This window comes from Diabrotica virgifera, chromosome 4 (genome assembly GCF_917563875.1).
Source record: "Diabrotica virgifera virgifera chromosome 4, PGI_DIABVI_V3a".
Lineage (NCBI taxonomy): Eukaryota > Metazoa > Arthropoda > Insecta > Coleoptera > Chrysomelidae > Diabrotica > Diabrotica virgifera.
Genome location: NC_065446.1, coordinates 31157004 through 31172020, shown reverse-complemented (window position 1 = coordinate 31172020; position 15017 = coordinate 31157004). Strand labels below are relative to the sequence as shown.

The 15017-nt window shown below is 32.5% G+C and overlaps 1 protein-coding gene across 1 annotated transcript in view; it reads left to right on the top strand.

Annotated features, from left to right (window-relative positions):
- Positions 1-14643, top strand: part of LOC126882982 (protein CASC3) — a 50083-nt gene extending 35440 nt beyond the window's left edge. The window contains exon 8 of the mRNA XM_050648119.1: positions 1514-14643. Coding sequence (XP_050504076.1) covers positions 1514-1732 — 219 coding nt within the window. The 3' untranslated portion in view covers positions 1733-14643. The remainder of the gene's footprint in view (positions 1-1513) is intronic.
- Positions 14644-15017: the final 374 nt, after the last annotated feature.

Sequence of the window (15017 nt, the reverse complement as noted above, 5' to 3'; positions counted from 1 at the left end):
AAAATGTTCGTAAATTTATTTTTGGCTAAGATGTCGATATTTTAATGGCGCGCTATGAGGCGCAAGATTGGCTCACAGTCAAGTAAGTATGTATTCTTCGACGCTTTATCGATCGTAACTCGGCTTCCACGCATGAAAATGAGCCAATATGTGATATTCATATAAAAATGGATCGAGTTCTTTTGCAGCATCATCATTGCATATAAAACGAGCATTTATGATGTGGCGGCATACACACAATTGACGGGACTTGATGATGCTGCAAAAGAACTAGATCCACTTTATATGGATATGATATAGATAATTAGAGTCTGAAGGCTTAAAAAGTTTTAGTTTTACTGCTACAAGAACAGACTTGTACCACCATGTAACTGTTAAAATTTCCCTAAGAACTTATGCAGATGTAAAAAAGCTGATATTCCCTGTATATCTCTATGCAGATGCATGAAAAAAATGTTTGTCAAAATAGTATTAATAAATAATATCAACTTACTTTTTAGTTATACTTCTGAAATATTAGTTTTTAATGTTTTTTTCTCATTTAGTGCAAAAAATAGAAGACAATGTAAATAGAATAAAAGGTGATACGAGGTACAGTATGATCATTTAATTATAAGAATTTTATGATAAAATTTTATTAGGATCTTCAAAAATGAAAAATGAAAATAACGTATGTATACATAGAAATTATAATTTGCATCGAGAAGTTAGCGCGTGAACCTTTACGCGGTGAGCCGATCTTGCGCCTCATAGCGCGCGACATTAAAATGGACATCTTGGCCAAAAATAAACTTGTGAACATTTTCATAACCTCAAATTGTCCCTTTTGAGTTTTTCTATCATTATTGTTCATTAAAGTATAAATGGTTATAGCTCAAATTTGCTTGAAACCCTTATAAACAAATGAATGTACAATATTTTTAAGAAAATTGTAACTTCAAACGGGTATAACTTTAAAACAAATGAAGATCAAGTAATTTAACAACGTTTGGAAGCCTGTTAATTCAGATTTAAAACGACACCTTCTAAGACTTATTTGAATGCGTAGAAGCCGAGTTACGATCGATAAAGCTTCGAAAAATACTTATTTTGCAATATGCAATTTGCATTGTGCACTAATTTTACAGTATCTTGAGTTCTAATTGTTAGATTTAAGTTTAGTGAACGGTTTTTTCTTCGTTTTTTATTAAGGTACAAATTTTATTTGAAACATTTTTTTTATCTCTTTTAGTTTATGAGCCAGAGCCTTATAAACAATTTATAAACAATTAAATTGTTTATAACAATTTTTTGACCACTCGGATCGAAATCCCCCCTCGAAATTCGTAATCAGCAGCCAAAAATCCATAAGAAACCGTTGAGTTTGTCCATCAGAATTGAATATGACACGGTGACCCCTCTGGCGCCTAGACTATATAGAGTATTCAACATTTTGCTTCATTGCAAAATGTATCTGCTTTGCATTCATTTCTTGTACTTCCAACCACGTATGTAAATTTTATATTTTTTCTAGACTCCCCCAACCGAATTATATCAACCTCAAGGAGGTATAACTTATTATTCGGCCGATCAACAACTTGCTCAACAACGACAAATTCATCAAAAGCGTCCGAAAGCAGCTATTCCAATAGTGGCCCCGCCATCCTACGAGAAAAAGGAAGACAATGGAAATGGTCACCAACAGGGTGGTCATGCCCAAATTGAAAATGACAGCGTCGTAGAGGTTCAATGACACAGAGGATATTATCGTTAAAGGGTTTATATATTTTTAGAACTTTAAAAAGGGTAAACCCTGTAGTTGGCTGTATACCTTCGATAAGACAACGTAGAATGAAATAAACACTTCTGTTGTATGTAGGTATATATGAATTTATTAAAAATTCTTTAAAATTCATCCACAAGGTAGTGGCAAATTACAAAATACAAAACGTTTTCGGTCTAATCTGACCATCATCAGTGTGAACGTCCGGTGTACAAGTACATATTTGGAACTAGCCACTTCATTAGGTGTAGAAACCTCTAAATTACATTGTTGTTGTATTTAACATTATACAGTAAACGACATTAAGTCGATGTATTAAGTATATTGAGAACCTTGTGGTTGGTTCCTCTCACCCGAGCAGTACGTGCATCTTTCGAGTTAGGATGAAATACATCCACATGGTTCTCAATAATCTTAATACATCGACTTAATGTCGCTTACTTTATAATGTTAAATACAACAACAATGTAATTTAGAGGTTTTTACACCTAATGAAGTGGCTAGTTCCAAATATTTGTACACCGGACGTTCACACTGATGATGGTCAGTTTAGACTGAAAACGTTTTGTGTTTTGTAATTTTCCACCACTTTGCGGATATATTTTAAGAATTCTTAATAAATTCATATATACCTACATACTACAGAAGTGTTTACTTCATTCTACGTTATATATTTTTAGTTTCGCTCTTTTACATGAGGTGTGTTAAGTTTTGGATATTGATGCTAAAGAAATAATGGATTTTAAAATTTCTTTTTAGTCTTGCGAAACTTTATAATATACTTATTTATAAAATTAGTATACAATTAATTCTGAAATTTAAACCAGAATAAAATACTTTATATATTTATATGCTATCCCATTATAGTCCATTGAATCACGGTTTTTGCTCCAAATTTAAATAACCGCTTGGATTGACATGAAATTTGGCATACACATAGGAAACATGTCAAAGAAGAAAAGTGATATTGTGCCGATGTGGGCTTTTGCCCTGGGGGCGAGTTTCGCGCCTTCTCGGGGGTGAAAAAATATACGTTCAAAATAAGTCCGAAAATGAATAAACTGACTAATTCTAACCAACTTTTGTTCTATAGCACTTTTTCACGAAGTTAATACTTTTCGAGTTATTTGCGAGTTAAAATGTTAATTTTTAAACAAAATAACTACATTTTTAGACGGTTTCTCGCAAATAACTCAAAAAGTAAGTATTTTATGGAAAAAACATTCTTAGCAAAAATATAGCTTATAAATAATTGAAAAAATGGTGTAAGCTTGAAGCCTCTAGACCCAGCAGAAGTAAAGTTGTAGCTAATAAAAATAGCTAAAAATAATTAAAAATCATATTCGTCAAATTTCAAAGCGAATATTTCAACGTGAAATAATCAAAAAATTATGCACTTTTTGGGGAAAACTTTATGCTAACTTATTTAAAGTATTTAAAAAAATTTTATTTTTGTTTTTTTAAAAAGTTTCCAACATCAATGGTAAGCAAGATACTGTCAGAATAAAGTTGTTCCCTTTTTTTTAGTCAAAAAAGCTCGGGAAAGTCACCCCGTAATTAGCATCTTAAATCAAATTAATCGTTACCGCTTCTCAAGTTACTTTACCTATGTATTATTTATATGATCTGGAAGTTGTATCGGTTCAAAGGGCTTATTTTTAAAAAAATTTGGTTTTAAAATATTTTTTTTTAATTTTGAAATAAATGCTTTATTTTCAAAATAACTTACAATTTATTAGTGATAACCAAAAATCACACAGAATAAAAAATGTAGGTTTTGTTTTCTGAATATTTTGGATTTTTTGTTTTTCTTTAAGACAAATATTGGTTGAGATATGGCTGTTCAAAATTTGCATATATTCGTGAATAATGGCTAGTTCAAGCCCTTTCAACTACCACCCCTTCAAAAATAAGCACTTTAAACCGGTGAAACTTACAGATCATATAAACAATACATACACGAGTAAAGCAACATGTGAAGTGGTAACGATTAATTTCATTTGTGATGCTAATTAGGAGGTGAATTTCACGATTTTTTTCCAAAAAAAAAGGGACTTATTTGGAGCGTAACTACCTTAATTTTATGATAGAAACTTTTTTAAAAATAAAAATAAAGCTTTTTTAAACATTTTAAAAAAGTTTCCCCAAAAACTGGTTTATTTTGTGGTTATTTCACGTTGAAATATTCAATTTGGAATTTGGCGAGTATGAACGTATTTTTCATTAGTTACAACTGATCTTTTACTGTTACATTGATCTTTTACATTTTTGTTCACATTTTTGGCCTATATTTTTGCTAAGAATGTTTTTTTCGATAAAATACTTTTTTATTTGCAAAAAACCGTCTAAAATGTGTTTCTTTTTTTGTTGAAAAATGAACATATTTACTCGCAAATATCTCGAAAAGTATTAACTAAGTGAAAAAATGCTATAGAACAAAAGTTGCTTAGAATTACTCAATTTGTCCATTTACCAATTTGTCCAATTTGTATTCAAAGCACACATCGGCACAATATCACTTTTCTTCTTTGACATATTACCTATGTGTATGCCAAATTTCATGTCAATCTAAGTGGTTCTTTAAAATTTATAGGTTTTGCAATATTTTGCCATCAGCGAACGGACTATTACCGAGTCTATTGCTTCTGTCACCCTTCTTATAGCAGGATATCTACACCTTTTTATTTTGCAGTTTTCTGCGAATTGCCAGTTGATCTGAGTAAGGTTATTCGAATGCCCAACTCTGCTATATAATGCCCCATCGATGAAATTAGTAGATGGTTGGGATGTTTAGATTAGACTTTATAACTATGCTCCCGTATATTTCTGGTTCTGTACTTCTTTGTTTATTAAATTCCGCGCCTGAAATGTAAGCGCTTAAGTCTTTGGGGGTCTATAATAATGATAATACGATTGTTTTTCCGGTGTATCTGGAGTCTGTAACTATTTCTTCCTTATCTGTAATAAGTCGCTGCCTTCATTCTTACGTAAACAACGGTGCGGGGTGCAATTACACCCCATCTGTAATGTGTATGTCGGGGAAATTGATTTTAAATATACTTAGAACTTGTTTATTACAGTATGAAACATAATTTTACAAACAAAGTACTTATTTCTTCTTTAAAAAAATAGTTTTCGTTGCAAGACAAAGACATGAAATTTTTCACAGAGTGAGCAACAAAAACATTTAACAGAGAGAGCATATTATTTGTGTTTTCATATCTGTAGATAACATTTTCTTTCACCAATTCCCGTCCTAATTTTAATAAAAAACTTCTTATAATACAATACGAATAATATAATTCAATTATATTCAATAATACAATTCGTATATAATAGAATACGAATCCTTAGATAATGTGCACTTAATGAAAATGCTAATCCATTGTGTGTCATCATTCATCATTCTCTTTGCCTTATCCCTATGCGGGGTCGGCTTCCCTAATTGCATTTCTCCACACAATTCTATCTTGGGTCATATCAATGTTAATCCCCTTTACCAACATGTCCTGCATTATCGCCTCCCCCAGGTCTTCTTTGGTCTTCCTCTCCTACTCCTTCCAGGAATCTGCACTTCAGCTATTCTTCGTATTGGGTGATTAACGTCTCGACGTTGAACATGACCAAACCATCTTAACCTATGCTCTCTCATTTTGGCATCAATTGGTGCCACACCTAGACTTCCCCTAATATACTCATTTCTAATTTTATCCTTCTTTGTCACTCCACTCATCCATCTAAGCATTCTCAGTTCCGCCACATGCATTCGTTGTTCCTCTTTCTTTTTCACTGCCCAACATTCAGTTCCGTGCATCATAGCCATTGTGTGTATATCAGTCATATTCCAGAATATTATTTCCACTGCTGGGCTACAACAGGGCACTTAAACTTGTTGATGTTCAAATTAAACTCCATCTCTCCACTCTTGTGTCACGCAGTTTAACAGTTATTACAAGTATCACAGTGTGTTAGAAGTACAGTATCATGTACGTATCCAACATTATTAATTATAACTGCACTGCTAAGAATAATACCTAGTTGTCCTTTATACTACGCTTGCTGGAAGATGTTTTCAGAATACAAGTTGAACAAAAGAGGTGACAACACGCAGCCTTGTCGAACCCCAGTCATGATTAATATATCTTTTGACAAATTCATGTCTTTTGTTGCTTTTGCGTTCTGATGCTGAAAAGATTTACTATTATTGTTTTGTCTTGTTAATATTTTGATAATTTTTTATGTCGGATCATATCGAAAGCTTTCCTGTAATCGGTAAAACAAGTTAACACATTTAAAAACATATCCCGGCATGCCTGTATCAACACTTTCATGTTGAGAATAACCCCTTAGGTTATTCCAACTTATTACCACAAAGAGCTTCTATAGATTTAGCGTCTTTTGTTTCTTTTCCTGGTTTTCCTCCTTCCTAGGCATATTTAAAAAGTTACTTTTACGTAATGTGAAATACCGATTATTCCCGAATAGCCTATAAGTAATCTTGAAAATAAACCTTGAAACTAATTGACTAAGTAAAAACTTACAATTCATGAAAATCACAAAACAAATTTTGTTCTGTAGAGAGTGGTACAATTACAGCAAGCCGTTACTTCTAACTCTACTGATACCTGGAAGTCGTCCTTGAATAGTCCATGACATTTCATATCTATCGATCAAAATAATAATTATTAATTCTCATAATCATTATATGGCTGGAAGAAATATTGGACTTCCTGCTGAGTATGCTGGTGGAATGCAGTATGACCAACATATACTAGTAGTCCAAGAGGCAGCGCTGAAAAATCTCTTTGGATTTACTAAAGCTAGATTTTTCACAGTTAATTACTGTGGTTGTGTAGAGAAACATACTGCGGTCGGTCAAGCGAAACGTAGAACAGGGGTTACTGAGAGGGTATCAAAGTTGCTTTCCTACGAAGGTAATTAAATCCATTTACTAAGGCTGAAAATCAGTACACACATTCTAAATTAAATATAAATAAAAGTTATTATAGTCGGTCAGCTGTATGACGGGACAGAGCCGGTCGGTCGGCCCCAGTGAATGTACAGGGTTATTCACTATATTTTGACCCCCTTGTAAACTGCTTTATTTACAGAATTAGAAAAAAATGTAAAATACAAAAGTAGCTTTATGATGGGACAGAGCCGGTCGGTCGGCCCCAATGAATGTACAGGGTTATTCACTATATTTTGACCCCCTTATAAACTGCTTTATTTACAGAATTAGAAAAAAATGTAAAATACAAAAGTTATTCTATTTTTAAATTATGATTTTTTGACATATATATCGTACTAGTGAGGTCATCCATTGGGGCGTGATGAACTATTTTTTTAAATGGGAATAGGGGTCGAGTGCTAGCTCATTTCAAAGGTTATTCAATTCCCTATTCAGTAATATAAACATTAACATGATTAATTATACAGGTTGTCCAAAAAAAATGTTTTTAATTAAATTAATTGTTTAATTAATAATTCAAAAATTTTTAGGACACCCTGTATAAATAATGATGTTAATGTTTATAGTACTGTATAGAGAATTGAATGCTGAATGCAAGAATGCAGGGAAGAAGACCTGTTGGAAGACCTAAAAAGAGATGGGAAGACGAAGTCGATGAGGATGCCAGGAACTTTCTGGGAACGCGTTCATGGAAAAGAACAGCGGTAAATCGAAATGATTGGAGAAGCTTATTGAAGGAGGCCAAGGCTCGATTTGGGCTGTAGTGCCATTGGATGGATGGATGGATAGAGAATTGAATAACCTTTCAAATGAGATAGCACACGACCCCTATTCTCATTTAAAAAAATAGTCGATTACGTCATCACGCCCAGATGGATGACGTCACTAGTACGATATATATGTCAAAAAATTATAATTAAAAAATCGAATAACTTTTGTATTTTACATTTTTTCTAATTCTGTAAATAAAGCAGTTTACAATGGGGTCAAAATACAGTGAATAAGCCTGTACATTCATTGGGGCCGACCGACCGGCTCTGTCCCGTCATACAGCTGACCGACTATAATAACTTTTATTTATATTCAATTTAGAATGTGTGTACCAATGAACTGTCAATACGGATGGAATGGCCATGTCCCATTCAAATAGTGAAGCAAGATTGACACCAACATACAAGAGAGAGGTCCTAGAGAGAGACAGACAAGGTGGTGGAAACTTTGACAGGCCGTGTAATTTGAGTTGCCTATATAAATGGACCCGATTGAATCAGTATTTACAGTTCGTTGAATATTTTAACTTGGCTAAGGCCTAATGCTGATTGGCAGTACATATTTCAAAATTTAACCACTTTTTTGTATTTAGGGGATAAATATAGTACACAGTGCCATACTTGGTGTTTAGATACTTTTCAGAATTGTTATTTGTATTTATCAAAACAAATACCTACTTTCCTAAAGTATTTGGGAGTTAAATAATTTTAAAACTATTTAAATACTAAATTAGTGACTGTTTTATATTAAGTGAAGAAGTCCTTGATTATGTTTTTATGTTACTTTTATATTTTAGACTTTTATATTTCCCCGATTTAAGTTGATATAGGCAACTCAAATTACACGGCCTGTCAAAGTTTCCACCACCTTGTCTGTCTCTCTCTAGGACCTCTCTCTTTTATCGTGGATGCATTAGTTGTCTTTGTGCCTATTCCATCCGTATTGACAGTTCATTGGTGTGTACTGATTTTCAGCCTTAGTAAATGGATTTAATTACCTTCGTAGAAAAGCAACTTTGATACCCTCTCAGTAACCCCTGTTCTACGTTTCGCTTGACCGACCGCAGTATGTTTCTCTACACAATCACAGTAATCAACTGTGAAAAATTTAGCTTAGTAAATTCAAAGAGATTTTTCAGCGCTGTCTCCGCGTCTATAGTGTTTGTCTGAGCAACACTTATATATGTCATGTTTTCTCTTAGAAATATGATTAGCGCATCTATAGTGAACAATGTACGTTCGATCATTTCTAGATTCTAAACATTAACTTTGCATATACCGTAAGCCTCACGCTAGTAAACACACGGGTATCTAATTTCTGGCTTAGGCTAAACCGGCCTGTTCTCACCTTTGACTTTCATGTCTTGTCATGTCATGTGACTCTCATAAAACTATTCAAAATAATTGTTTTTCCAAACAAAAAATGCATTAATTAATAGTAGTGTAACTCTGCTTTAAAATAAATGTATTCAAACGCCAATAATATTACCATACTTTATGACTTTTACAACTTTAACAGAACGACAACTATAAACTTCAAATACAGCTGTTCTATAATCTGTCAACTTTCTATGTTTATATTCGGTTTCTATACATTTACTGACGTTCTGGACGTCGCTAGACATAAAAGTAAACAGTGCAACAAGCGAAGGGTCCAGGACTGTATTAGCTCAATGTACCCGTGTGTCTAGTAGCGTGGCGGTTACTGTATAGCTATGAATGTAATATAGCAAATCTTATTTTTTATCAATATTGTACTATCATAGTATGTGTAAAAGTAGTAAAAAATATTGCCGCAATTTCAGATAACAAAACTACTGTGAAATATTGAGTTTCAACAAATTGCTGTCAATAGAGTTGAATAATTTTTGTTTGATAGTTACACAATATGGTTTCAGTGCAAATAATTGTCAAGTGTAAAAGACTTTTACAAAAGTTTATCAAGTTATATGAATCATTATATGGTAGTGGTGGCAGCATACAATTGTTTGTAGAATTTAGTTTTCTAGAAACCTGAAATATAAACATCCGGTTTCATAATTTTATCGTGCATTATACTTAATTCTGAATACAAGTCATTATCAGTTTTTGTATATACACTAAGCATCAAAATTAACGCACCACCTTAAAAATGGGCATTTTTGATGTCTCATATTTCCTAAACCTGTTGTCCGATTTGAGTGATATTTTAGTATATTATAGCTATATTCCTCAAGAATTTCGACGTAATAATATTATTGCTAAACGGGTGTCATTGTATACCGGGTGTAAAAATGATATTGCGTTTTTTACTCAAAGTTTGGAACACCCTGTGGAATATTGTAGCGTATATAAAATATTAAAATTAAAACTTAACTGTAGCCTTAGACTTTCTTAATATTTTTCTTTTTGATTCATTCGCTTATGTGGGATATTAAACAAGTTAGGTATTCTTGTTCTCATGATCATCTTTCAGTGCGTCACAGTTTTTCGATTTCTTTCTAACGCATTAAATTGTATGTGACAGAAAAAAAGGCACGTCCTTGATTACAGACATTTACAACATTTATTCTAGTTGTCGATAGATGGCGCCATAATAAAAACAATAATTTTTTTTAATTAGATAATAATATTACAAATATAATCTGTATAATTTATAAGACTATAGAAATCAAAGAAAATACCATTTTATAAATGCAAGAAACACATTTGATTTGTTTTTATTCCAAATTGAAAATAAAATGTGACAACTGTCAGATTTAACTAAAATGTCATGTTAGAATAAATGTCATAAATGTGTATTATCACGGACTTACCCTTTTTCCTATCATTTGTTACGCACTGAAAAATGCTCATGAAAAGGACAATATTTTAACAACTAACTATGTTATTCATCAATACAGTGTGTTTCTAAATAATTGCGACAAACTTTAAGGGGTAATTCTGCATGAAAAAATAATGACCGTTTGCTTTACAAATATATGTCCACAAATGATTCGTTTCCGAGATACGGGATGTTGAATTTTTTCTGACAAACTGACGATTTATTTATTGCTCTAAAACCGGTTCAGATATGCAAATGAAATTTGGTGGGTTTTAAGAGGTATACAGAGTGTTTCATTAATAATTGTCCATATAGTAACTGTAGAAAACTTAGCACAAAATACGAAGATTTAACCTAACACACTTAAATAAAATGTTGTTCCTTACTGAGTTACAGGGTGTTTTATCTAAAAATTTAAAAACTATTTTTGCTCAGCATTTTAAAACTATTAGACGTATCCTTTTCATACTTGGCAGGAAGTATAGGTACTGTACAAACTACTAAATTATGTTAAACAAACGTTTATGGCTATTACCAGAGGCGTACGACGGGGGAAAGTGAATGGTTGACCCTTTCCAAATTCTACGCCACTGGCGAAATTGCTATTTTAGTTCAATTTTTGGATTCTCCAATACTTTCTATGAAAATAATATACTCTTCATTCGTAACGATAAAGTCATTAGTTTTCGAGATCTTTGAAGTTAAAAATCAAACGACACGGTTATTTTGATTAGTGTATTGTATCGCTTAATTTTTAATTTCAATTATTCCGAAAACTAATCATTTTATCGTTACGAATGAGTAGTATATTATTTACATAAAAAGTATTGCAAAATCAAAAAATTACACTAAAATAGCAATTTCGTCAGTGGCGTAGAATTTGGGAAGAGTCAACCAGCCACTATCCCCTGTCGTACGCCTCTGGTAGTAGCTAGAAACGTTTATTTATCTTAATTTAGTAGGGTGTACAGTACCTACACTTTCTGCCAATTATGATAAGGATGCGCGAAATAGTTTTAAAGTACTGGGTACAAATAATTTTTAAATTTTAATCATATTATAAATTAATCAAAATAATTGTGCCATTTCATATTTAACTTCAAATATCTCGAAAACTAATGACTTTATCGTTACCAATGAAGAGTATATTATTTACGTAAAAAGTATTGGAGAATCTAAAAATGGCACTAAAATAGTAATTCCTCCAGTGACGTAGAATTTGAGAAGGGTCAACCATTCACCATCCCCTGTCGTACGCCTCTGGTAGTAGCTAGAAACGTTTGTTTATCATAAATTAGTAGGGTGTCTAGTATTCGCACTTTCTGCCAAGTATGAAACGGATACCTCAAATAGTTTTAAAATGCTGAGCGAAAATAGTTTTTAATATTTTAGATAAAACACCCTGTAACTCAGTAAGGAACCACATTTTATTTAAGTGTTTTAGGTTAAATCTTCGTATTTTGTGCTAAGATTTCTCCAGTTACTATATGGACAATTATTAATGAAACACCCTGTATATTGCGCATTTTTGACATACAATTAAGAATTTTATATTCACCATTGGCGTGCATACGGGATGTATCTAAAATGTTTAGACCCGTATGCACGCCACTGGTGAATATAAAATTCTTAATTATATGTCAAAAATGCGCAATAACTACCTCTTAAAACCTACTAAATTTCATTTGCATATCTGAACCAGTTTTAGAGCAATAAATAAATAGACAGTTTGTAAGAAAAAATTCAACATCCCGTGTCTCGGAAACAAAGCATTTGCGGACATATGCTTATAAAGCAAACGGTCATTATTTTTTTATGCAGAATTACCCCGAAGAGTTTGTCTCACTGATTTAGAAACACCCTGTATTAATGAATAACATGGTTAGTTGTTAAAGTACCTAACTTTTTTATTATCCCACATAAACTAAGGAATTAAAAAGCAAAATATTAAAAAAGCCTAAGCCTACAGTTGAGTTTTAATTACAATATTTTATATACGCTAGAATATTCCACAGGGTGTTCCAAACTTTGTGGAAAAAATACACTATCATTGTTACACCCGGTATACAATGACACTTACCTGTTTAGCAACAATGTTATTACATTGATATTCTTGAAGAATAAAGCTGTCATATACTAAAAAAATCACTCAAATCGGACAACAGGTTTAGGAAATACGAGACATCAAAAATGTCCCATTTTTAAGGTGGTGCGTTAATTTTGATGCTTAGTGTATTTTGTAATTTTGGTTATATAGTATAATATAGTTGATCCAAAAGATGGCATAACCCAGACATCCAAAGTGAAAGTTATCCTTCAACACCAAATTGTTCTATATGGTCCACACAATGTCCAGAAAAAAGTCACATCATTTTGAGCGTCGGATTTGTGGGGGAGAGGGGGGAGAAATCGGTAAATTCGTAGTTTTTTAAGTTTTTCGCCAATATTTCTAAAACTATGCGGTTTAGCATGAACAACCTTCTATACAAAATTGTTCTACATTAAATTTGAAATAAAAAAGGCCCTATGCATAATCTTTCTAAAATGAATGGTTCCAAAGTTACGGAGGTAGTATAGTATAACTGGTCCAAAAAAGGCCTAACCCAAACATCCAAAGTAAAAGTTTTCCTCCAACACCAAAATGTTCTATATGTAAAGTTTTCTTCCAACACCAAAATGCTCTATATGGTCCACATATTGTTCAGTAAAAAGTTACACCATTTTGAGCGTCCGGTTTGGGAGGGAGATGGGAGAGAAGCCGGTAAATTAGTAGTTTTTTAAATTGTTCGTCAATATTTCTAAAACTATGCTTTAGCGTAAACAATGTTATATACCAAAATGTTCTACATGAAATTTAAAACAAAAAATATTCTATACATAATTGTTATAAAATCAACGGTTCCAGAGTTACGGAGGGTGAAAAGTCGAGGTTTTCGATACTTTTTATATTCTTTGGGCAATATTTATGATATAACTATACCAAAAACCCAGACATTTAAAGTGAAAGTTATCCACCAACACCAAATTGTTCTATATAGTCCACATAATGTTCAGAAAAATGTCACACCATTTTGAGCGTCGGGTTTGGGGGGAGAGGGAGGAGAAATCGGTAAATATAAGAAGTATCGAAAACCTCCACTTTTCACCCTCCGTAACTCTGGAACCGTTGATTTTATAACAATTATGTATGGAACCTTTTTTGTTTTAAATTTTATGTAGAACATTTTTCTATAGAACATTCCTTACGCTAAAGCATAGTTTTAGAAATATTGACGAAAAACGTAAAAAAAACTACTAATTTACCGACTTCTCCCCCATCTTCCCCCCAAACCGGAAGCTCAAAATGGTGTAACTTTTTACTGAACAATATGTGGACCATATAGAACAATTTGGTGTTGAAGGAAAACTTTTACTTTGGATGTCTGGGTTAGGCCTTTTTTTGGACCAATTATACTATACTACCTCCGTGACTTTGGAACCGTTCATTTTAGAAGGGTTATGCATAGGGCCTTTTTTATTTCAAATTTAATGTAGAACAATTTTGTGTAGAGGGTTGTTCATGCTAAACCGCTTAGTTTTAGAAATATTGACGAGAAACGTAAAAAACTACGAATTTGCAGATTTCTCCCCCCTCTCCCCCCAAATCCGACGCTCAAAATGGTGTGACTTTTTTCTGAACATTATGTGGACCATATAGAACAATTTGGTGTTGGAGGATAACTTTCACTTTGGATGTCTGGGTTTGGGTCTAACTATACCATACTAATATAAGCATCCGTCGAACTCAGAACTCACGCTGATTTCAAATATCAACAAATGAGTTCAAATGGTTCAAATACGACAGGGCAAGTTGCAAAGAACGTTATTCTCCATCCTTTTAACCCTTTCGCTGCAGATGGAATTAATAAGGTTCATCTTAAATAAACTAAGTATAGTCTATAGATTTGTCTGTCTTGGAATAAAAATTTTATTGTTTTGCATGTCCTCCTTTTTTAATAATTTACACAAACAAATATTTGCTCTGATAGAAATTCTAAAAAGTTATATAGATTTTTTACATGCATGATATAGGACAAATACGTTCTAGCTATAGTATGTGTATAATTAAACATAGAATAATCATCAGTGTTATATTTTGATATAAAGAAAGAATATAAAGTATGTTTTGTAATTATTTGTAATACATTTTTACTCTCCTGTTAGATTATGGAGAAAATATCAGGTTAAATATAATTAAAATACAATATTATGAATTTATTATGTATTTATTTATTGATTATTTAACATAAAAATTCAATTAACTAATAATTATAAAATAAAGTACACGTTTGAAAAACATTGTCTTTTTTTACATCTATTGTACAAAATTTTCCCACTGACTTTCTAAACACCCGATTTCCCAGCACACAGCCAACGTCCAACAGAACTTAGAACAAAAGCAACAGGACTTATCCTTTATAAAAGCTATATAATTTATTAAAATCCTTTAAAGGGCTACATCACAATAACAGGACGTTTTCGATCTAAAAAGATCATCGTCAGAGCTGACACAGGTTAATCACATGCTGAGCTACCAAAAATACTTGGATATAAACCCTTTAAATGTTTTAAAAATAGTAGTGGGCAAATGAGAGTTCTGGCCGCACAACCCCACCCCTTTTTGTACCCCCCACTCCTACCCTGTATACCCCCACCCCTAATTATACAAAG